This window comes from Protopterus annectens, chromosome 13.part0 (genome assembly GCF_019279795.1).
Source record: "Protopterus annectens isolate FY-2018-M chromosome 13.part0, PAN1.0, whole genome shotgun sequence".
NCBI lineage: Eukaryota > Metazoa > Chordata > Ceratodontiformes > Protopteridae > Protopterus > Protopterus annectens.
The window spans coordinates 1,190,063,053-1,190,087,749 of NC_056747.1; the positions used below are offsets into that span (position 1 = coordinate 1,190,063,053).

The 24,697-nt window shown below is 38.4% G+C and overlaps 1 protein-coding gene across 1 annotated transcript in view; it reads left to right on the top strand.

Annotated features, from left to right (window-relative positions):
• Positions 1–24,697, top strand: part of LOC122788034 (parathyroid hormone/parathyroid hormone-related peptide receptor-like) — a 916,427-nt gene that overhangs the window by 875,054 nt on the left and 16,676 nt on the right. The window contains exon 14 of the mRNA XM_044054954.1: positions 5,838–5,879. Within this exon, the coding sequence (XP_043910889.1) occupies positions 5,838–5,879 (42 nt within the window). The remainder of the gene's footprint in view (positions 1–5,837; positions 5,880–24,697) is intronic.

Sequence of the window (24,697 nt, forward strand, 5' to 3'; positions counted from 1 at the left end):
AGAGCAGAAGCCATGGTAGCTACAATTTCAGAAAAAATCAAAGAGAACAGATTACAGAGGTTTGGGCACATGTGTAGAAAATCAGAAGACAATCTAGTGAAGATGATTTGGGACAGACAGGAAGAAGGTAAGAAGAAACAAGGGCATCCAGCAGACAGGTGGATGGATTGCATGAGAGAAGATCTGTGAAAGTCAGGCATGAGTGCTGAAGAAGGCAGGAGTGTAGCACTGAATCAAGAGAGATGACGATGGTCAACACAACACCCCAACCCCATGTGGAAAATGAGAAAAAGTGGGATGATGATGATGATGATGAGTGGGGGAGGAATTTGAGCTGAACCTGTCAGCCAAAAGATTGGCAAAGGTCTCTGGTTTAGTGTGTGTGATGACATTTAGTATAAGTTCTGCACATTGTTGCATACATTCCTTGAGGTTATGGAGACAGCTGTAGAAAGCCTTGTGGTTATCCTTTGCCTGACAAGCTATTTTTTCTTCAAATTATTAATAAACCCTCTTAACTGCCTCTTTAGATTGGTTATAGGGCTTTTAGTATGTTGGGCTTTGTTCCTTCTACACTTGGCCAGGATTCCCTTTTGTTGTATAACCAATTAATGTTGTGATTCCACCAGGATGGCTTGTCTTTTGAGTTTGTCTTATTCTTCATACAAGTGGGCACAGGTCATTCTATACAGCCATTGAGATGGGGGTTTTGTAAATAGCTCAGCATATGCTGTGGTGTTTACTAGGTTGGGGGTGCTTGGAATTTAGCCAGGTGTCACTTAGTAGACAGAAGTTAGCCTTGGAATAGTTCCTAAAGGATTTTGGTTCCACTGGGTCCCCGGATTTAATTTTTATTTCAAGCAGTACTGCCTTATGGTCAGATCTGAATGAGCGAGGACATTTCATTGGGTGAGGAACATCACTCTCCTGTGTTAGTGCGTACAAGGTCAAGGATGTTTGTTAGAGTGGACCAAATGTTCCAGAATGTCGCTATTAACACATTTTAGGAATTACTGGGCTTGTACACTAAAAGTAGTGAAGGATTCCCAATCTACAGAGGGGTAGTTGAGATCCCACATGAAGATTGCATTGTGTTGAACAGTGAGGAAATCTAGTACATTGAGATAAGTAGTATGGGTTTCCTGGGACATGGAGGGGGATCTGTAGGTTGCAATAATATGTTACAAGACCCTGTTTATGGTGAGTTGCGCATGTATGAGTTCCAGTGGGTCATGCGTTTTAACTAGTCTGGATGTGAGGTTATTTTTAATATATAGGAGCCCCCTCTACCTTTAGTTCCATCCTGTGCAGTTGCTGGTTTAAAGGTGTGAAATGCACTATAACCTTGCACTGCTGGGGTACTTTCAGTGACTTTAAACCATGTCTCCGATACTACACAGATGTCCATATTCTCCATGGAGAGGAAGGCTTACAGGGTGTGGAGTTTCTTGTTAAGACTTCTAGCATTGAGCAGTACCACCTTCAGATATTCCTTCATAGGTTCAGTTAAATTGGGAGGTTTATCAATTTGGCATTGCCTAAAAAAGGCACCATGGAGGTGGAAAAGGTCTGCCAATATCCAAAAGCCTAGAAGGGATAGGTGCAGAAATCCCTGTCAGAGTAGTGTGGTCTGTCAACCATGTCCTCCCAGGTCATTGTACACTGTGCCCCCTTGGATTGACACCAGAAGCTAAGCCAGTTGTTACATTCAATCATTTTCTGTTGGTAAAGTGGCATCATCCTTGGAGAAGGTAGTGTGCTGCTCAATGCTGGATCATACCTGCCTGAGACTCATAATCAGCAAACTCGATCATGTATTGCTTCATATAGTCAAGGGATGTATGTCTCAGGTCAAGTTTGTTTAAGAGACTAATGGGGGACCTTCCCGATTGGATCACTCGGTGCTCAGTAGAATGAGCTGATGAAGTGAGACTAGGAGGAGTGTCCAAAGTCAGATTTATAGTAGAGGGCAGACAACTGACAAGCCATCAAGTTTAAAAGCACAACAGGACTAGAGCAGCTGGGTGGGAAAAATCAAACGCAGACAGAGATCAGCAGTAGTCAGGCAGAGAACAGCAAGTTACACAGCACTATAGCAAAATAAAGATGAAACTAAATACTTGTAGTTAAATGAGCAAATCTATTTCTTGGCTCCTACCACTAATTAGCTGGATTTTATTCACTGTCTGCAAAAATATTTTTTTTAACTGACCCTGGCTTAGACCTCTTAAAACTCAAAAAAATATTTGTATGAGTTCCCTCTGCTCCAGAGAAAACTTGTGGAGACAAATCATCCATAATGCATGTGTATACTGCATTTTGTCATTCACACTCTATACAATGTCATGTATCTGTTGTCTTTAACCCTGGACTAAGACTGAAATAGGTCCAAAGGGATCAGTGCTCTACCCAGTTAACAGATTCAAATTAAATAAGTCTTTATTAGAAGTTGAAGCTACTTTTAAAGAGATAAAACCCTTAAACAGTGTAGAAGTTTTTTTATATATCACAAGGTTTTTATTTTTTTAATTGCAACAGCTTTCAGGGGCAGAAACAATTTTTATTTGGGTGGGGGTAATCTGTCAGCTATTCTATGTCTTACACTACTTCAGGCTTCTTATCTAACACAGTTCTAAGCTTCTTAGTTTTTGTTTTAACAAGACTCCTCTTTCTGGTTGCAGCCTTGAACATTTTTGTAATGTTCACCATCAACCCACGTGTTCTACTTATAAACAAGTAATAGAGTGACTGAAGAAATAGTTGGGAAGGAATTATCTTCCAGGTCACAGCTAGTTAAAGATGTCCGTGAAGAAGGCAGAGAACTAATTGATATTAAGCAGACAACAATGTCTCACATGAAAAAAGATGACAGTCATAAAAAAGACTGGAAAATATTTGATCAAAGCCAACAGAGTACATAGAAAAGCATGTAAAAAACAAATTCAGTTAAGCTAATATGAAATCAGTGCAAGTGTCACTGTAGACTTCATTTCAGGTTCTAACAGGTAGCTGAGAAGAAGTATATCTGACTGTTTAAAGTGGTAAGAAATGGAGTGAAACAGGTCTACACCATGGTTTATCAGTGCTGACACAAGGCAAATGTCACTAATGTCAAATGCAAGGGTGATAAACTTTCACATCAGTGTTATGTGTACTTATTATTTGTACTTATTGACACTTTAGTAACAACACCAAAGAGAGATTATAAAGTGCAATAATATATGTGGTTCTACTATGAAATGCCAACTTCGTGAAACTCATCATTCTGAAGGACAAAAAAAATAACCCAAGATTCAGAAGGGTGAAAAATCCATTCTTAGATATTTTTTGAAAGAGGGGGGGGGGGTGTAGCCCCTCTGCAACCCCCAATGGGGGCAAGCTCCCCACACTCTGAACTTATATATTATCAACTCCATGGTCGCACCAACTCGAAGAAGGGAAAAATCTCCATAAATAAGTGAGTCATTGCCAGAGCACAGTTATAAATCACACCTCCAATAATTTCCCATGGAAAACAGCACTCGGCATTATGCTATTTTCCTTCTTTTCTGTGTGCTAACACTCCAACAAATCTCCAAGTGAGATCTCAAGAACTACTTTTTTTACTTCACAGAGCAGTGGCGCAGTGGTAGTGTTGTCACCTCACAGCAAGAGGTTCTCTGGTTTGATTCTCAGCTGAGCTGCCTTCTGTTGTGGAGTCTGCATGACCTCCCTGCATTCATGTGGATTTGCTCCAGTTTCCTCATACATTCTAAAGACATGAATCTGGAGCATTTCTCCCTGTGCCTCCACTGAAAATTGGCTTTATTCCAAGTTGGACTTTCCCGGTAAATAAATACTCCCTATGTTTTACTATAATGTTTATGCTTATTTGCTGGTAGTTTAGCCCTTATGTCCTTTGATTACAGGCTTCTCTTGACCCCAGCTAGGATTTTATTTGACCTCCATAGCACCAGAAGCAGTTTTTAACATGAGTCAAATCCTAAAGTCTTTTACAGTAGCCTACATTCTTAGTTTTCTACAATGAAGAAAAATCCTACTGCATGCAAAAACAGTGTGACCACTGTAAACAGTAGAAGCCTATTATTTTTTGGCCAGATGCAATAAATAATTAACAATACCCACTTGTTGTATAGGTCAGCCATGTGGAAGTACATTCCTAGTCTGTTCGGACTAAAGGTAGGTTCCTTTGTACTACAGTGCTATGTTTCAAAACAATCCTTTCAAGACAATTCCCACAGAGAAAGAGCACCCGTATGCAAAGTCCATCACAACATAGATTACAATAGAAGAGGAATGGGAGTTAAGAAGTGTAACAGCAAGTTCTCCCACTTATTTCCCTTCCCCCCATAACCCTAGACTGAAAAGAATAAGAAACAGTTTATACTTATTTATTTATTTATTTATATTTGCTTACCATAGGCTGTGGTGGTGTAGCAGTTAGCTTTGTTGCCTCACAGCAAGAGGTTCTCCAGTTTGATTCTCAGCTGAAGTGCCTTCTGTGTGGAGTCTGCATGTCCTCCCTGCAGTCGAGTGATGTTTAAAGACATGCAGGTGCATGTGTGAATGGGTGTGCCTTCTTTGAAGGTTGGGTGTCAGGCTGGCACCTCGGCACCAAAAAAAATCCACTGCCAATCATTAGTGGACCAGAGTTCCACTGTGGTGACCCCTAACTGGGAAAAGCCAAAATAAATTAGTATTTATATTTGTTTACCAAGCTAGTGCATTCATCAATACTTACCAGTTATATTTATTCATTTATATTTGTTTACTGAGCTAGGGCATTGATCAATACTTACCAATTTCAGGATTATCCTGGGTGAAATATAAAACATTTCACAAACAAAAACAGCAGAAGTATAAGCAATAACAAAAGTAGTTCAGATTAGTTACATAGAAAAACTGCCATATGTACATTGCAGAAAACAGAGTGGAATGTACAATAATTCCATTAGTTTTTAACATGGTTCAGCTTTCAGTTTGAATTACAGCAATAAAAAGTATGAAAGCATATCATGTCATCATAATGTTTGCATCTGCAGTTTTCCTGTCTGTGTTTTACCGTCAGCAACAATTGTTTAATTTTAATGGATCTGTTTATTATCAGGGTATGTAAACTTTTCTGATCCTTTTCAGCTGTGATGCAAGCCAACATACCTATCTCTATGTATATATATGTATAAAGATATATATGTGTATATCTATGGGTGACAAAAGTGAGCATGGTTTTGGAAAATGGGAGGAGGCCCAGATAAAGTCTACCCAGCTTCAGGGAAAACATGCAAAATTCCACACTAACACTCGTCAGAAATTATCCCTTGACCAAAGAGTTCTGACGCTGACATTTTATCATTGAGATCATACCAATGGCTAGGAAGCTAAGAATACTGCAGCTGCCCATTAGTCACATGGTCCTTGGAGTGAGTCCTCAGTGTCCAAGATTAATTTTGTGACCCATATCAACAACAGTACTATGGTTAATTGTTTTACTGTGAGAGTTTGGGGTGTTTTGTTTTTTCTGATTTTCTGGGGTTTAAGAGGTTGCTCTAACATTATTAATTCAGTTTTTTAATTATCAAGGTTTATTTTGATAAAAGATCATTTATGCAGAAAATGCTTAGACGTTACATTTATATTAGTATATGTTGCACCTTTTTCAATATTACTGTTAAAAAATATTTATAGAAGTCTAATAAGTCCTCCTCAGCTAATAATCTGATAACAGTCTGGTGATAGTTAATATTAGAAATGTTGCTAACCAGTTCTTTTATAGATTAAAATAATTACTTGTTAACATATATCACATTTAATTCCTTTGTATCTTTGTTTTTTTACAGGGTTTCTTTGTGACATTTATATACTGTTTTTGCAATGGTGAGGTAAGTTATGTCTCTTTTTTAACATGCACAAAGTCTAGATATACTTCACCATCTTACAAAATGCTTTAGCAGTCTTCATTTCCCTAGTTTTTAGGATATCTTGTATTACCAGTTCCACCAAAACAGAAACTGATGAATGTGTTTCTAAAGACCACTTCATTTTTTTTTTTTTTTTTGGCAAATGTCATTGCATATTTTAATGACATCATATTTAGGCAAATATTGTTAATACATCAGCTGTGGTTTATTTCACAGCATTAAAATGCATGGGCTTGAGACAATAATAGTTAAGTACTCGACCCCCACCATCTCCAGACCTATACCATGTCCACATTCCCACATCCTGCCTCCTCCCTTCACACTCCAAACCACTTTCAGCTCCAGGATGCAGACATTCAGTATGTTTACACACCAAAGGACATGATACTATTGCAATGATAACATCATAGTCCCTTCCACTCCCCCCAGCCTGAAGTCCTCAGCAGATGAGAAGCAGAGCTTGGAATGAATGCCATGACAGAAGTGCCAGCACTGCCGTGATGTTTTACTTATTGTGTGAATTATCCATATATTTGTGACTAGGGATATGAATATGCAGAGTTTTAGGGAGGGTATAAGATTGGGTAGCAGATGAGTAAGGAAAATAGAAGATCTGCAGTGAGGTATCAAAGCGAATCATTTCAATTCCATGTCTGCTTAAAAAGAACCCCAAGTGGTGTACTCATTTTTTCTGTGCAGTTTTCCTACTTATTAACAACATGTATAGCTGCTCTTTATATATGCTCTGTGTTGAGAACCACAAGCGCTTTATATTTATACAACAAATATCTGTATGCTGATGATGTCTGGGCCACATTACATAGGCCAGACATAGAGGAATAGTCTTAGACACAAGATAGCCATAACAAGTTGTATATTAAATAAAGTGTGCATGCAACACAGTACTAAATGTACACCAGAGTAAAATGCAAATGTTCAAGAATGTACAAGAGTACACCCACAATGTCTATAGTACATGTTGCAATAGCATCTGATGCAATGAAATAAGTGTATTCCTCAGTTACAAAACACCAAAACCCTTGGTCATAATCACTAAACCATTGCCCTTGTCAGCCTTCATAAACCTAAGACCATGGTAGTTAGTCTATGAAGAGCTAATTGTCCCCTGGAATTCAAGGTGAAGTGCTTATTTTAATGTTTGTACTTGCAATTCCTTTCATAAAACAAATCATAAAAAGCTATTTCACACATTTTGGCAAGAACACTCAAAGTGTTATTAAGTGGTGGATTGGCAACATTTTTTTTTTTTAATACAGTTTTGGTCATACAATGCCACACCATCAAGAGTAAATTTCACGTTGAGCTTCCTAACAAACAGTTTGAAATCAGTCAAACATCTGTGAGATGAGCTTGCCTTGTAGGTATGAACATAAATCCCTTGGAAAGCATTTGTAATTCTTCTTCAGTAAAAATCTGAGTGTTAATATTAAACACTTGACAATCAGCAATCATCGATCCCTTCCCTTGTCTCTTCCCCCGATTCACTTTGTCTCCTTTCATTGGTTTGGATCCAACCACATTATGGCCAATGGGGGACAACAGAACTCATGCGGAAGTGGAGGGAATTCCACTATTTGTGTAAGACAAAGCCACTGCTCCACTATTGGTAGCATCTTCACCACTTGTATTTCCACATTCATCAGGTGTTCTCACTGCATTCCCTGTAGTAACATATTCTGATGGACAATTAGAAAAATTTGCACCAATATTTGTAAAGTTAGACCCCACTACATCAGTTGGATGTACACTTTTGATGACAAAAGCTTGGCCACTTCTGTAAGCCAAAGAGTCTCTCTCCAACTTTTTCTTTTGCTTATAAATAACAGTGGCTAGGTGTCTCTGTATTTTGGCATTAATGCCTTCATATAGTTGTTTAACTTACCAAAAAGAAGGGTGACTAATAACTTATCAAGTTCACTGATCTCATCTTTCAAATGTTGTATCTTGTTGCAATTCTACTGGGCTAAACGTTGGACAACATGTAACCCAGCATTGTTGTGACCATCACAAATGTCAGTATAAATTTGATCAGTGTATTTTATACCACTGGGAAAATTGTACACTCTTAACCCAAGTAGTACTGTCTGCATTTCATAACATTTGGTAATATAAACAGTTTCTAATTCTAAAGACTTGTACTTCAAAAGTTTCTTTTCAAGTTGAAAAACAATAGTTTTACAGTCAGGTAACACCAGAGTACTGTTTCCATCTTCCAAAATCTCATACCACAAGGAACAGTTCGAAAAAGGACTAGGTCCACTATCAACCAAGTGGTTGCTAAGACGTTGATAACATCCATGTTCTTCCCTTTTGGGCACTACTGTATTACCATGAGAAAACAAAAATCCTTCATCAGCTCGACTGAATGGGCTAATGCCTGAAAAGCAGTGTTGTGCTATTTCAACTATGGTGTCAGCCTTTCCAATAACTTCTCCAAGTGTTTCTGAGCCTTTCCAATAACTTATTCAAGTGTTTGTGTGAGCATGTGTAGCTTGTCAAGAATATAGTAAATACTTAAATTCAAAAGGGATTCATTGCTACTAGGGTTCTCCAACTGAGAAACCAAATTGCTAAATGAAACTGTGGTTCCAGCCAACTACCATTGTGGAGGTTGAGACCCAAAGTGGAAACAGCCGTATGAAAACACTCCTCAATAAACTAATAAAATGAAAAAGCACCAGAGGTTACAAACAATGAGCAAAACAACAAAACCCTCGGCCAAACAGTTGAGCCGAAAAAAGAGCGCAACTCTTTAAAAAAGCACTAGACCACTAAAAAATTGTTTTAAGCACTTTCGTTCTTTTTAATTCGAGAACTGCATCAAGAAACAAATGAACCAAGATAAAACCATTTAAATATAAAAACAATCATGACATCACAAACATTTCATCCAATCAAATCCATGTAAGACTTTAAACCCCTCACTAAACTGTCCAGTGTAAAGACATATGCTCTAATGTGCTGGAACAACAGTACATTAATAAAACCATTTCTTTAGGACATGAATGCAAAATTACCAACATTTAAATAATCTTATATTTTAAATAATTTCACAGATATGCTCTCATTAAGCCCCAGAGGGTGATCTTCCCTTAAAAACACTTGCCACTTCAATTCTTGTTTTTCAAGAAAATTGTTAAAACTACCAATAAACATGTTTGTATCCACCTTTTCAGTCACTAAAAACATGAATTTATGAAAATCTGCACACACCCTGCTGAGTTTGGCTAAAACATTGCTGACATTGTGTTTCTTAATTGCCTGGACAAGTTAATGAATCCTTTCATACAGTTATGGACTATTTTCCCTATGTGAAAACAGTCACAATTTGTGCAGGAAGCTAAATACACTATCCCTTCAAACAGTTGTATCTATTTTTGGGTATTAAGCTAAACACAAAGTGTTTGAAATAAAAATTACTGGTTGTGTTAATGTACATGCAAAACTTGCAGGCATACCAGGGTACCATGGTATAAGAAATTCTAACAGGAACGTCTTTGCTGGCATGCATTCATTCCAATATCAGTTTCAGGTTCTCAGTTTTTTATATACAAATTGTGGAAGTGATTCCCACCACATTAACTAGATCTGGGTTTCCTAAAATCACTTTCCAATTCTCTTGAATGGTAGTCTTGATGCAAAAATCATCTAAACACATCAGTATGGAAAAGGACAATGTCTTGCTGTTATCAATAGCTTTTTCACTTTTAGGAACAAAACCAGACACCGGGATAGGGGAAATTTGGTGTGCCTTGATCAAATAACTTCTTCAGATACAGACTTCAGTTTAATTAATGGATAACCTTGAGAATGGAACATTTGTGTAAGCAACTGAACCTCTTTCAAAAAAAATCACCATCTGCACTAGTTAATTGGCTAGGTCTAATAACTTGTCCTCTAAAAATATTTGTAAAAGATGGATGGTAACTACTAAAGTGCAGGTAATTATTTGTAAATGTGTCTTTCCTATCTATATATTTATTTCAATCAACACCTTGACTGATCTCTTGAAAGAAAGCTTCAAATAACTCAGTACTCTCTGTCCATATAAAAACAAGGTTGTCTGTGTATCTTTTATAAAAAGAAACATGATGGAACAACGCCATTGGCTTTAGCACTTCCATTTCCCACCAACACATTACGAGTTTCGCAAATGCAAGTTTTGGTGTTTTGTTCAGTGTTTGTACCCTCTGGTGCTTTTTTATTTAATTAGTTTATTGAGGAGTGTTTTCATATGGCTGCATCCACTTTGGGTTCAACCTCCACAATGGTAGGGGAACTACAGTTTCATTTAGTAATTTGGTTTCTCGGTCAGAGAAATCTATTGACAATGAATCCATTTTGAATTTAAGTATTCACAGGATCCTTGATAAGCTACACACACAAACACTGAAGAAGTTATTGGAAATACTCAGACCATTGTTGAAAGAGTACAGCACTGCTTTTCTGGCGTTAGCCCATCCAGTGGAGCTGACAAAGGATTTTTGTTTTCTAATGATAATACAGTAGCAGCTAAATGGAAGAACATGGATGTTATTAATATCTTAGCAATCATTTGGTTGATAGTGGAACTAATCCTTTTTTGAACTTTTCTTTGAGGCATGAGATTTTGGAAGATGGAAACAGTTCATTTTTCTTGTGCTACATGTCTCTTAATACTATTGTTTTTCAACTTGAAAATAAACTTTTGAGGCACAAATTAGAAAATTTGTATCTTAACAAATGTTATGAAATGCAGATAGCACCACTTGGGTTAAGAGTGTACAAATTTCTCAATGGTATACAGTACACTGATCAAATTTATACTCACATTTGTGATGTTTACAACAATGCTGGGTTACGTGTTTTACAACTTTTAGCACAGTGAAACTGTAACAAGATACAAAGTTTGAAAGATGCGATCAGTGAACTTGATAAACAAGCTGTTAGTCACCCTTCATTTTGGTTAGTTAAACAACTATATGAAGGCATTAATGCCAAAATCCAGAGACACATAGCCACTGTTATTTATAAGAAAAAGAAGATGTTGGAGAAATACTCTTTGGCTTATAAAAGTGGCAAGCTTTTGTTATTAAAAGGGTACAACCAACTGATGTAGTGGGGTCTAACATTACAAATGGCGCAAATTATGGTAAAAAGTTAGATCAATTAGGCACTTTTTCTAATTGTCCATCAGAATTTGTTACTACAGGGACTGTTGTGAACACAACTGATGAATGTGGAAATACAAGTGGTGGAGACATTACCAATAGTGGTGCAGTGGCTTTGTCTTACACAAATAGTGGAATTCCCTCCACTTCTGCATCAGTTCCTTTTTCCCCCATTGGTCACAATGTGGTCGGCTCCAAACCAATGAAAGGAGACAAAGTGAATCAGGGGAAGAGATGAGGGAAGTGAAGGAATCGATGATTGCTGATTAGTGAGTGTTTAATCTTATCTCTCAGGATTTTACTGAAGAACAATTACAAATACTTTCCAAGGGATTTACATTCATTCCTGCAAGACAAGCTTACCTCACAGATGTTTTGATTGATTTCAAACTGTTTGTTATGAAGTTCAACTTGAAAGTTATTCTTGATGGTGTGGCATTGTGTGACTGAAATTGTATTTTTTAAAAAACTCAGTGTTGCCAATCCGCAGTTAATAATACTTTGAGTGTTTTTGCCAACAATGTGTGAAACAGATTTTTATAGGTTCATAGGTTCATACTAGGCTATCTGCCCTAGGGCATTTATAAGCCTAGCCAGAGTGTGTTTGGCTTTCGCCACCCATTTTAAATTAATTTTGCTATGCCCTTTTTCGAGGTTAGTATACTGTGCCTTTATCTAACAGTGACACAGAAGTGATACCCGGGGTAAACCTATGATCTCCCATCCACTCATCAAGACTCCTCTTGAAGAGAGTCAATGAGGGACTCTGCCTAACCTGGACTGGGATTTTATTCCAGAGTGAAGGGAGCCTCTGGGTTATGAATCTGTCCCTCCAGCATGTCCTATTTATTTCAGTGCTGAGGTTCAAGTCTCTCGAGCGCGTAGCTCGATGGGATTTGTTTTTTAAAAGGAATGGCAAGTACAAACATCACATTAAGTGTTTCATCCTGAATCCCATTGAATCGTTAGCTCTTCATAAACTGTGTAGCTGCCATGGTCTTAGGTTTATGAAGGCAGACAACAGCAATGGTTTAGTGATTATGAATGTGACTGATTATGAGAGTGTCATATCCAGTCTGCTTTCAGATAACCAATATTATAGGAAAGTTTCCAAAGACGCAGTTAGATATAGTTACACGATGGTTGATTTGTTCTTACTGGATTTGTTAGATCAACATTATATTGATATTGAATTGCTTAATTTCTTTTCAGTTAAACAACCACAGTTGGGTAAAATATTCGGCACACCTAAAATACACAAAGATGTAGAGAAACCACCTTTTAGACAGATAGTCCCTGCCCCTGTGAGTAAAACTTTCATAATAGCTGTTTATTTGGATTCTATATTATGTTTATTATCTTAAAGATTCTTGGTTATTTTTGACCATCTTATAAATTTTCAGTTCAAAAGCAATGTAAAAGTATTTTATACTATTGATGTTAATTCTTTATACACCACTATAAATCAAGAGGAAAGGATTGAGGTTGCCAGGCTTTACGTAGTCAGATATACTGATTTAAGTATTTCTGACGTCAGTACCATTTGCCTTTTGTTAGAAATTGTTTTAACCAACAACTTCTTTCAGTTTGATAACAGCATTTACCAACAAAGTGCTGGGGTCGCAATGGGAGCCAAAGTGGCACCTGCATTTATGAACCTCAGAATGTCTTGCTGGGAAATGGAAGTGCTTAAGCCAATTACATTGTTCCAACATGTTTCTTTTTATAAAAGATACACAGATGGCCTTGTTTTTATACGGACAGAAGACAGAAAGTATTGAGTTATTTGAAGCTTTCTTTCAAGAGATCAGTCAAAGCATTGATTGGTTAAAGTTTGAAATAAGTGGCCAAGATGGAGCCATCAACTTTCTGGACACTCATATTAGTACTGATGTAGTTCATAGGCATTTGAGAGTGATATATATATATATATATATATATATATATATATAGATATATATATAGATATATATATATATATATATATATATATATATATGTATATATATATATATATATATATATATATATATATATATATATATATTTATATATATCTAGGAAAGGCACAATTACAAAAAATGACCTGCAGTTTAGTAGTTACCATCCATCTTTTATGAAGTTCAATAGTTTTAGAAGACAAGTTATTAGACGATTAACTAGTGCAGATGGTGATTTTTTGAAAGAGGTTCAATTGCTTACACAAATGGCCCATTCTTGAGGTTATCCATTAATTAAACTGAAGTCTATATCTGATAAAGTTATTTGGTCAAGGCACACCAAATGATCCCCCATCCTAGTGTCTGGTTTTGTTCCTAAAAGTGAAAACACTAATGATAACAGCAAGACATTGTCCTTTCCTTTACCAATGAGTTTAGATGATTTTAGCATCAAGACTATCATTCAAGAGAATTGGAAAGTGATTTTAGTTAACCCAGATCTAGTTAATGTAGTAGGGCCACATCCACAATTTGTATGTAAAAAAACTGAAATCCTGAAGTAGATAATGGAATGAACGCATGCCAGCAAAGACGTTCCTATTAGAATTTCTTGTGGTATGGTACCCTGTTATGTCTGCAAGCTTTGCAGGTACATTAACACCACCAGTAATTTTATTTCAAACACTGTGTGTTTAAATTAATACCCAAAGGTAGATACAACTGCAAAAGTGAAAGGATAGTTTATTTAGCTTCCTGCACAAACTGTGACTGTATTTACATAGGGAAAATAGTCCATAAACTGTATGAAAGGATTCGTGAACATGTCCAGGCAATTAAGAAATGGGATGTCACCAGTGCTTTAGCCAAACACAGCAGGGTGTGCGCAGATTTTTGTAAATTCATGCTTTTAGTGATTGAAAGGGTGGATACAAATATGTTTTCTGGTAGTTTAAACAATTTTATCAAAAAACAAAAATTGAAATGACTAGTATTTTTAAGGGCAAATCATCCTTCAGGGCTTAATGAGAGCATATCTGTGAAATGTTTGTTAAAATATAAGATTATCTGAATGTTGGTTATTTCATTCATGTCCTAAAGAAATGGTTTTATTATTGTACTGTTCCTCCAGCATATTACAGCATATGTCTTTAAACTGGACAGTTTAGTGAGGAGTTCAAAGTTTTACATGGATTTGATTGGATGAAATGTTTATGATGTCATGAATGGTTTTATATTTAAGTGGTTTTATCTTGGTTTATTTGTTTTCTGATGAAGTTCCCAAATTGAAAAGAACGAAAGAGCGTAAAAATTTTTTTGGTGGTCTAGTGCTTTTTTACCGAGTTGAGTTATTTTGGCTCAGCCATTTGGCTGAGGGTTTTGGTGTTTTGTTCATTGTTTGTACCCTCTGCTGCTTTGTTCATTTTATTAGCATTCCTCAGTTACACTTAGTGAAATATTTAAGACATATGTTCAGTGCTTAAGAGGTACAGCACCCGCTTTTCAAAATGTTATCTCCATTGTAACTTTCCCCAGTACTGAGATTTACCCACACTAAGCACACTTCCAGCAGTACTTGGAGATTAATCAACAGAATTCAAAATGTGTTTACTATATGCAGGTTTCCTCCAAGGTGCAATCCCTGATTCTGTCAGTTCCTTCTAGACACCGCATCTGCATTTCAAAAAGTTCCCATTCACTTTGGTTTGATTTTCGTTTGAATGTAGGGTGGCAGAAATCCCAATAATTACTCTGTGGCTGCTATCTCAAAAACAGTATGACAAACATCTTAAAACTGCAAAACGAGAACAGCCTGCCTTGCAAATCACCTTTCATCTTTGAAGTCAGACATGTTTCAGGCTGTAATAATGAAGCAGGTATTTCCAAAACTCCTTTCAAAGGTAATAATGAATTTAAAACAAAGCTGGCCACCGTCACTGCATTATCAGACCTACATATTACATCATTTCTAAGGTCTGTTGAACTTCAAATACATTATGGCCCCATAGCACTCAAAGAAAACCTGCCATGTAAAGCCCTATAGTCAGAGTGATACTAAAATAGTTGCTGTCTATAAAACACTTAAGGTGCATAACACATATTGCATGTTTTGGGCTTTGAGTATAAGAAGCAGCTATGAACTACACTTCCAAAGTTTAAAAGATTTTGAGTGTAATCCAAATCCTATTCTAAAGGTATGCAGGCTTAGATACAAGGTAGATAAAATACTTTTTTTTTTATTTCAGGGATAATACTGGAAGCTTAGAAAACAAAGAGTTTAATTTAACAGTTATCAAAAAATGATAAGTCATGTGCCCCCAACTGCCATCACTTTGAAGGGGGGGGGCTGCATTTTAGTGATGGGTAAAAAAATTCACTTGTTGCATGGCAAATTGTGGAGACACCTAATGTCATTCTAATGAGATCTGGGTTTGTATATGAACCTGAAGTTCAGTGGCTTGGAATTGTTTTCTGTTTGTATTTTTTCATGTGTGTGTTCACATGTGGAACACATTGCTTTGCCCATGGGGATGGTATAATACGGTAGTATGCAAATGAACAGAAGATCAATATGATACGCCACATCATGAACAGTAGTAATCTTATGAAAAGTAGTAAGGCTGAATGTGTTGTGTTGAGAAATGGAAAGCAAAATCACCACAGTTTTCTTACTTGCTTACAATATGTTCCCAATAATTAAAAGTTCATGCTCAATTTTAATTTTAGAAGACTACAATTCCATTAAAGTAAACAACTGCTGCAGCAGTCTTGTGAGCAAAGAGAACAGTACTTTGGAACACCTCAGCTATCCCATGGTGCTGTTTTTCTCATGGTTCTGAATGATGTATTCATTCAGCCCATGCAAAGTACAGTATCTGACACTATATTAATTCAGCCACTCAGGGTCTGAATGGAGAGATGAAAAGTCAGTAAGAAAAGGAGAGTAGTAGTGCTGAAACTGAATTCTTCCTCAAATCTTGGTGAGTACCTTAACGACGTGGACCTTGTTTTCACAAAATCTCACCAAGGCGACAATGGTATATAGCCTGTATTTATATATCATATGTCGTGGACAGAAGTAGGTCAAAAACTAAAAAAAGATAGCTGGGTGCACAAGACCCAAGATAAAAAAGTCCCCAATCCTTGTAGGTACACTGGTGCCAGGACTGGAAAAAAATGACAGTGTAAAATCCTCAAAATATGGAAACATTACTACAATAGGGCCAGGCCCGGCTCAGGGGGAGGATGCCCCCCCCTCCATTGTAGAAGGAAGTAGCAGTCCACAAAAATCACAAAAACTGGTAGGCCAAAGAAGAGCCATAAAGACGATAAAGTGGACCATTGAGGATAAGAAATAAATTATGTATTGTTACTACTATGCAAAAAGTCCAGAATTTCCAGATACAAGATATACAAAATAATTAAGAGAGAAATTAGTGGAAAGAAAAATAATTCCAAATGAAAAACTGTCAGAAGCTTCAAATGAAAAATCGTGTTTATTAATACAACAGATTTGCGAAAAACAGTGTATAGATCAATAAATCTTGATCTGTTTGGAAAAAGAAGCATCTGAGGAAGTGCAAAAATATAAACAACAAAACCAAGAGGTATTTGAAAAGTATAAAAAAGAAATATGGACATGAGAAAGAAAGAGAGATTTGATATGGTGCAATATTTATGCAAAGGAGAAAACCAAATTAATCAATGTAAAGAAGACAGCCCCAAAGATATTTGAAGAGAAATACTAGCAAGGGCATCTGGATATGTACAATTTCACAATAAAAAATAATATCACAAAGATGGAATGTGGAAAAGAAGATTAGTAAAGTAGAAATTAAAAAAACAGAAGTTGAAGTTATGGAGTGCCTGTGAAGTGAATGATTTGGTGTAGAAGGTCTAACACAGGTTACATTACAGCAGGATGGAGTGAGTCCCCAAAGTAGGGAGAAGCAGGAAGATCAGCAAACATCTGAAAAAGAAATATAGACATGGGAAAAAAAAGAGATTGAATATGGTGTAATATTTATGCAAAGGAGAAAGCAAAACTAATCAATAGAAAAAGAGCAGCACCAAAGATATTTGAAGAGAAATACAGCCAAAGGAATCCAGACATGGAAAACTTTACAATGCAAAAAATAAGAAGACAAAGAAGACAAGTAGAAAAGGAGATTAGTAATGGAGAAGTTAAAGAAATAGAAACTGAGGTTATGGAGTACCTGTAAAGTGAAGGATTCAGTGTAGGAAATCTAATTCAGAAAGTACCACAAATGGCTAGAGTAAGGATATCCAAATTAAGAGGAAACCAGTGGAACAGGAAGCAATTTGGAGCCTTCCACAGGAAACCAGTATAAACGTTCACTTGAAGCTAGACAGCAAGAGAAGGAACAAGAAACTGTGGAAACTGATAAAGTCAATGTTGGGGAGTGATAGGCCAGTGAGTTCCCATGTGATAGAGCAACAGATGGCACAGGATGAAATTGAAGAGAATGTGCCATAGGAAGATGCTATAGAACCTTCTATAGAATGCCTGCAGGAATTGGAAAACAAGGGATGTGTCCTCAGTTTGGAAGAAAATGAGCTAAGAGAAGAGTTGCTTGATTTAATCAACACAGACAGATATATCAATATCAATGAAAGAAGTAGACTGCAGAACGTTAATAAACCCCAAAAAGTCAGAAGTCTGATAAAACAAATGAACACAGTAATTAGGACTGTTCATAGTGATCCATGCAATATAACAGAAGTTAACAGGATATATTACTGTGCAGCTAAATTAATAACTGATAAAGTTCTACCACAAGAACACAAGGTAGTGAGAAATATCGAATAGAGAAAACTATAAAGCAGTTGAGACAAGAAGTGTCACTATTAGAAGACTGTAGAAGAGGGAACAGATCAACAAAAATACTAAGAAAGATAGATGTGATAAAAGCAATGTGCACTATTAAAACAGACCAGGATCTATCATGCACTATTGCAAATAAACTAAAAATGTCAGCACAGGTGGAAAAACTTAGAAGATACAAAGATAAATATAAATGAAAAGTACAAAATAAGCAATTTATTGATGACCCAAAAAAGTTTTATAGACAATTGAGAAATAAGGTAAAAGGAATTGAAAGGCTGCCAAAAAAAGAAGAAAAATATACATTTTGGATAAGTATCTATGAAGATCCTGTGGAACATAACAAAGATGCTAAATGGATATGAAATGGGATGAAGTAACAGACAGAGAGATTGAAACAAAGTTAAGGGAAGCCTCTAATTGGAAAACCTCATGCCCAGATGCAGTACCTAATTTTTGGCTGAAAGTATTAACATCTTTGCATGAAGATTTAGCCATTAGTAAGAACTATTTATATGCACACCCCGAACAGACACCAACCTGGTCAACAACAGGAAAAACAATGCTCCTACTTAAGAGTGAACCTGCAAGCTACCCTAAAAATGATAGACCAATAACTTGCCTTCCGACAACATATAAACTATACATGAGAATTGATGCCGACAGAGTTTATAGTCATTTAGAAGAAAACTCAATTATGGCAGTAGAACAAAAGGGCAATAAAAGAAAGTCATATGGAACAAAGGATCATTTGTTATTAAATAAAGTCATAATAGAGAACTGTAAAAGGGGAAGAATCTAAGTATGGCATGGATTGACTACAAAAAAGCATTTGATAGTAGCCCAAATTCATGAATAAAAGAGTGCTTAAAAATGTATAAGATATACCCTACACTGATTCACTACATTAAACCATCTTTGAATCTCTCTGTCTGTTACTTCATCCCATTAAACCATTAGACCATGAAACTGTGGCAGACCACTTTGCAATTAAGCCATGATAAAGGACAAATTATTATCCCAGGGATAAAAATTCAAACGGGGATATTCCAGGGTGACTCTTTGTCACCACTACTGTTCAGACTTGCCCTTAACCCATTAAGCTGTCTACTTAACAGCCTAGCTCCTGGCTCCTAGAAAACAACATAGTGTAAAGGCTTCTCATCTTCTCTTTGTCAATGATTTAAAACTGTGTAGCTCATCAGATGAGGAACTGAAAGCACAACTGCAAGTTTTCAAAACTTTTTCAGATGATATAAGAATGTCATTTGGTCTTGATAAATGTGCAAAAGCAACCTTTAAAGCAGGAAAACTGCAACATCAGGAAAACATCAGTTTGGGACAAGAATGTGATATAAAAGAACTTGAATAAGATGGAGTGTATAAATATTTGTGAATTGATGAAGGATCAATAATAAAACATGAACAAATGCAAATAAAACTTAGTAAGGAATACTTCAGAAGACTTAAATTAATCTGAAAACAGCACTGGCATCTAGGAACAAAATCCAAGCTATAAACCAGTTTGCTCTTCCTGTCCTAACTTACAGTTTTGGAGTGATTGACTGGCCTCAAAACGTGTTGGATAAACTAGATAGGAAAACAAGAAGGATGCTTCATGCTCACCAAATGATTTATAAAAATCAGTGCATACCAAGATTATATATTTCCAAAGGAGGGATGGGCCTCCCTGAAATTGATTATATGTATAGATCTGCAATCGTGGGACTCCACACATATCTGCTGACCTCACAAGACCCAAACATAGTGAAAGTTTTGAAACATGAGAAGAATAAATCTAAGAAGACTTCTCTGCTTAGTCTAGCAGACGCATAAATGGAAATCTAACCAGAAGTAGATAAAAATCAGGCAGCAATTTAATGTGCCAAAAAACAAAAGAAAAAATGTAAGGTGAAGGACCATATGAGAAGCCCAGAAATGTGGAAAATGCATAAATATAGTTGCAAGTATAGAAAACTTCTGGATGAACCTCATGTTGATCAGGAATGAATGCAGGAATGGTTGAAGAGAGGAAAATTCAAACCAAGAGATGAAAGGTTAATATGGAGCCCCAAGATAGTGGGCCATGCACACTTTGGTTTACAAAGTCCATTGAACATGTGGGAGAAACAGACAAATGTAGGTTTTGTAAAACAGCATTGGAAACAGTTGCACACCTCATTGCTGGTTGCGACATACTAATGGCAGAAGGACTGTATACTGAAAGGCATAATAATGTGGTAAGACTGTTGCACTGGGGACTGTGCAAACATTATGGTATTGAAGTGAGTAAAAAACACTGGAAACATGAGCCACAAAACATCATAGAAAATGAAGAAGTCTACATCACATCCATTATGAACAGTTCAAAAGACAGATGCTAGAAAACCAGATATAGTGGTCCAAGAAAAGAAGACAAAAGTAGCATTGGTCATTGAAACCACCACACCCAGTGACTACAGTGTCTTGCATACAGAGACACAAAGTCATAAAATACCAAGATTTGCAGGCAGAAATGAGGGCAATGTGTAAGAAAGATGCCCAGACAGTTTCAATAGTAGTAGGAGCAACAGCTCTTATAAAGAAGAGTCTGCAATCATATTCAGATATGTTACCAATACATGTAACTCCGTATGAATTGCAGAAGGAGTCATTACTGGGCACATTGCAGGTGCTGCGAAAAGCACTACTGGCTGACATCAAAGAGTGAAACAATACTAATTTCATGAATTTTAATCATACTTTGACTTAGGAATGGGGTCCATTCTCATCATGGTATTATTAGAGACCCAAAAGACTTGGAGAAATTAAAAAAAGGTACTACTGAAAGCAATGGATTATCTTCTACCAAAACCAAAATGTTGCCTAACGAAAATTGCTGTTCAAGCATGCCTGTGATCAAAAACTACAATCCTGTGGATCATCTTCGCAAACAAGTGTTCTGACTTCAGACTCTCACATAGCTGTGATAGTGACATATTTTTTTTTATTTTGGCTATAACCACCTTTAATACTTGTTTTGCCTTCTCCACAGCCACTGCTTTCTACTACCCCCAAAACAACACTCAGAAAATGTACTTTAGAATAGTGATTGCAAAATCTTCCCACGCCTTTTCCTAATCATTCAGTGTGCAACAGACTGTGAAAACTAGGCTCCATTTTTAGTCAGGAGTGCTACTAAGCATTATTGCAAAAATGCAAATCCTTCTGCCCCTCAGAGGTTTACCTGCCATCCTAGAGAGTTAGCCTCTATCATTCTTTGTATCACACACTCCACTTATAGACACACACTCACCCCTGCACTCACGCACACATACACATATATGTGCACATGCACATAACATGCATATAAGGGCTGCCAAACTTATATGGATGTAGTGGGTATGGATAAAACATGACAGCACAGAAAGTGTGGCCAATACACCACAGTAACATAACATATGAGTCAGACCTCAAGATTTCTTGGAGAAGCAAAATTATATCTGAAGTTGTTAATCTTCTTCCTATTCATCATTGATGGGTTCGGTTCCGAGCCCTCGGAACCAAGTCGGCCTTATACCAAGCTTGAGTGCACCAAAAACTCTCAAGCTAAGCTGCTACCCACAATGCACGTCAGTTATCTCAGATCTCATTTGCTGCGCAGCCATATAGCAGCATTTCACTGAGCTCTCCAGCTAAGTGCATTTTTCATATATATTTAATAGTTTGAAAAAGTTTTTTCTTCTTTATAACTTGTTCTTGTTGTTCTATATTGCTACTGCTCTACCCACAGGTATTTCTCTCTTACCATTGTTGGTAATTTCCTGGTGTCTCTAACTTTCTACCTTTACGGTATCTTGTTACCATTCTTGGTATTAGCTTTTCTCTCCTTCATTTCCTCTTTTTCCTCTCTTTGTTCCTTGTGTGCGAGAGTGTGTTTGTAATGTCTGAAAAGAAGGGAACTACGGGATTTAAACACTGCTCTTCTTACAGTGGTAAACTGCCGAATAGTGACCTCCATGAGGAATGCGTTTACTGTTTGGGGGTTCTGTATTTGATGGTGCAACCCCCATGTGATATCTGTGCTAGTTTCAGTCAGCGGATGCTGAATTAACATTGTAACAAACTTATTTTGAAGGGCCTGCTTGCTTCGCCTTTTTCAGAGGCCATTTCTGTGATGGAGGTCTCACCCCCTCCTGCTTTGGATAAGAAATGTCCTCGATTGGACCCCTCTTCTCCAGCTGGTGACAGAGGTAAAGGTCACAAGCACAAGGCCCATAAGTCATCATCTGAACACTGTTCTGCCTCCTCGGTGCTGACTACCACATTGGCTCCGAGCTCAGCTCCAATGAAGTTTACTGAGGTAGCCTCGTCAGCACCCACCCAGGCACCAACAATTACGGCACCGCTTATGTCTTCAATACCGACCAGTATTTCCACTTCTTTATCAGCACTGACTTCACCCGTTTTGACCCCATTATCGGTTCCGACAACAACTTCAGAACCGTTCCTGTCATCCACTCCTATAGTGATTTCTGCTCCGAGTCCGTTCACGGCTCCGACCATACTGTTATTACCTGTTGCAAAATTGGAATAGTCGGTGCCATTCTGTGACACATCATGGACCCGATACTTATCCAATGTGGACCTGTTTGCTGGACAAGCCTGCAGCCCCTTTTTGGACCAGCCTGACTCCCCCTCAGGTGCATCAGTGAGATCCACCAGGAGCCTTTCCGAATTGGATGTGGTGCGACTTTTTGATCAGCTGCTGACTGCTAGGGGAATCTCAAATCCGCCTAGATCATCTCCCACTTTTGGCTTTGGGTCTATTTCTCCAGCAACCCCTACTTCCTCTCCTCCCTTGGACCCCTTGGTTCCAAGGCTCATCTATCCAACTTTTACTAGAGGAATTCCTTCCTCGGCGCTGACAACAACTCTGTCTGAGGTTCTGAGATCCCTTTGGGTGCCAGTTCTGTCAGAACCCACCCTTCCTCAATCTCATGCTTGGGGGGGTGTTGAGCCCCAGGTCCCGGTGTCGGTCCCGATAGTTATGTCGGTGAGGGTGACTACCGCTCCGAGCTTGATTGAGGCTCCATCCCCGGGGGGGACCGTCTGGAGTGGGGTGTGACCCCGGTTCCAATTTTGTCTTCTTTGGTTCCGGGCTCCCATTCCTCTTCGGGCAGGCCCGCTTTCTGGGTTTCTGGGTGATGGAGAGGGCGCTTGCTGCCAGCAATCCTCCACAGTTGGCTATTCACCCAGTTCCCTCTGAGCCACAGCTGTCAAAGTCCACCCCCCAGGACTCCAAGAGCGCAAGGCCCAGGAGACCCTGTCCAGGGTATTTCACTTTCCAAGTCTTCTTTGGATGTTCCCACTGAAGAACTCCCTCAGAAACTGGTGTGTAAGAGGAAACACACAGACTCCCTGGAGGAGTCACTCACAGAGGATATGGACTACAATGATGGGGAAGGGTCCCCATGGTTGCCCCTTGATGATGTCTCCTTCAGGGACATCATGGAAATCTTGAAACAGAGGGGTGACTGGAAGTCCTCAACCCCTTCCTCAGAGGAATCCGTATTCCTGCAGGCCTTTTGCTCTCAGCCCTATACTTCTTGGGTGCCCCCCCCCCACTGATGAGCTGGTTAAACTCATTGTGCAGAGGGCTTGGAAGAGCCCCGACTCCATTGAGGCCATCCCCAGGAGATCAGACAAAGTACTCTCCCCTCAACCCCATTGGTCCAGAGGCTTGCCAGTGGATGCTATGGTGGTGGCGGTTGCCACGAAAAAGGACCTTGCAGAAGAGAGTCCTGCTGTTCATCCACCCAACAGAGATTCCTGGGCAGTGGACAGGTTAGGGAAGTGAGTCTTTGCATCAGCGACCTTTGCAGTTTGGTCTCTGAACTTTATAGCGCATTTTACGATACTCCAGAGAGATCTTATCTCCAAACTCTCTGGAACCCTCGTGGGTCAAGTATCAGATGGAGCACGAGATAAGGTTGCTTCCCAACTTGCCACCCTAGAATCCATTTCCAATTCATCCATGAGGTTGCTGTCACATGCAAATGAAGGAGCAGCTAGAGCTGCGGGTGCAGGCGTAGTCATGAGACGTCATGCCTGGATTTGCATCTGTGACCTCGCGGACTCCTTCAAGTCTTCCTTTATAAATGCCCCTATCAAGCCTTTGACTCTGTTTGGTGTGAAGGTCAAAGATACACTAGCCAGGTGTGAGCAAGATGGGAAAACCTTGTCTGTCATTGGCCTATGCTTTTCCAAACCTCAGCGTTCATTCTCCAGGAACCAGAGGAGCGGAAAGATGTGGCTCAAGAAGTCTCAAGGTCCTTTCTGAGACACACATGGTGAGGACTCCTCCAGAGGCAGAGGGGGTTTCAATAATGGAAGATATCCCTTTCAGGGCAGAGGGGTCCCCAGAACCAGGGCTCCAGAGATTCCTTCTCAGGTAGACCGTATAAGCACCCCTGAGGAGCTGCCCAATTGCTTTCCTCTGGAAGCAGTCAGGGCGCGTTTCTTTCTGCACCAAGATGTCTGGCTATCCATTATGAGTGATCAGTGGGAACAATCTCTGGGATGCGTATTACCATATTAAGATGGACAAGCACTCCAGGAGCCTCCTTCGCTTCCAGCTGGGAGCCAATCACTACCAATTCAGAGCCCTGCCTTTCAGTCTCTCGACGGCTCCCAGAGTGTTCACGAAATGTCTTGCAGTGGTAACAGCTCATCTGTGACTTCAGGGATTCCAGGTGTTTCCATATTTAGATGATTGGCTCCTCCCTGCCCCCACCAAGCGTCTTCTGGTCAGGGTCGTCCGCTACACCTTAGCTCTAGTGGAGT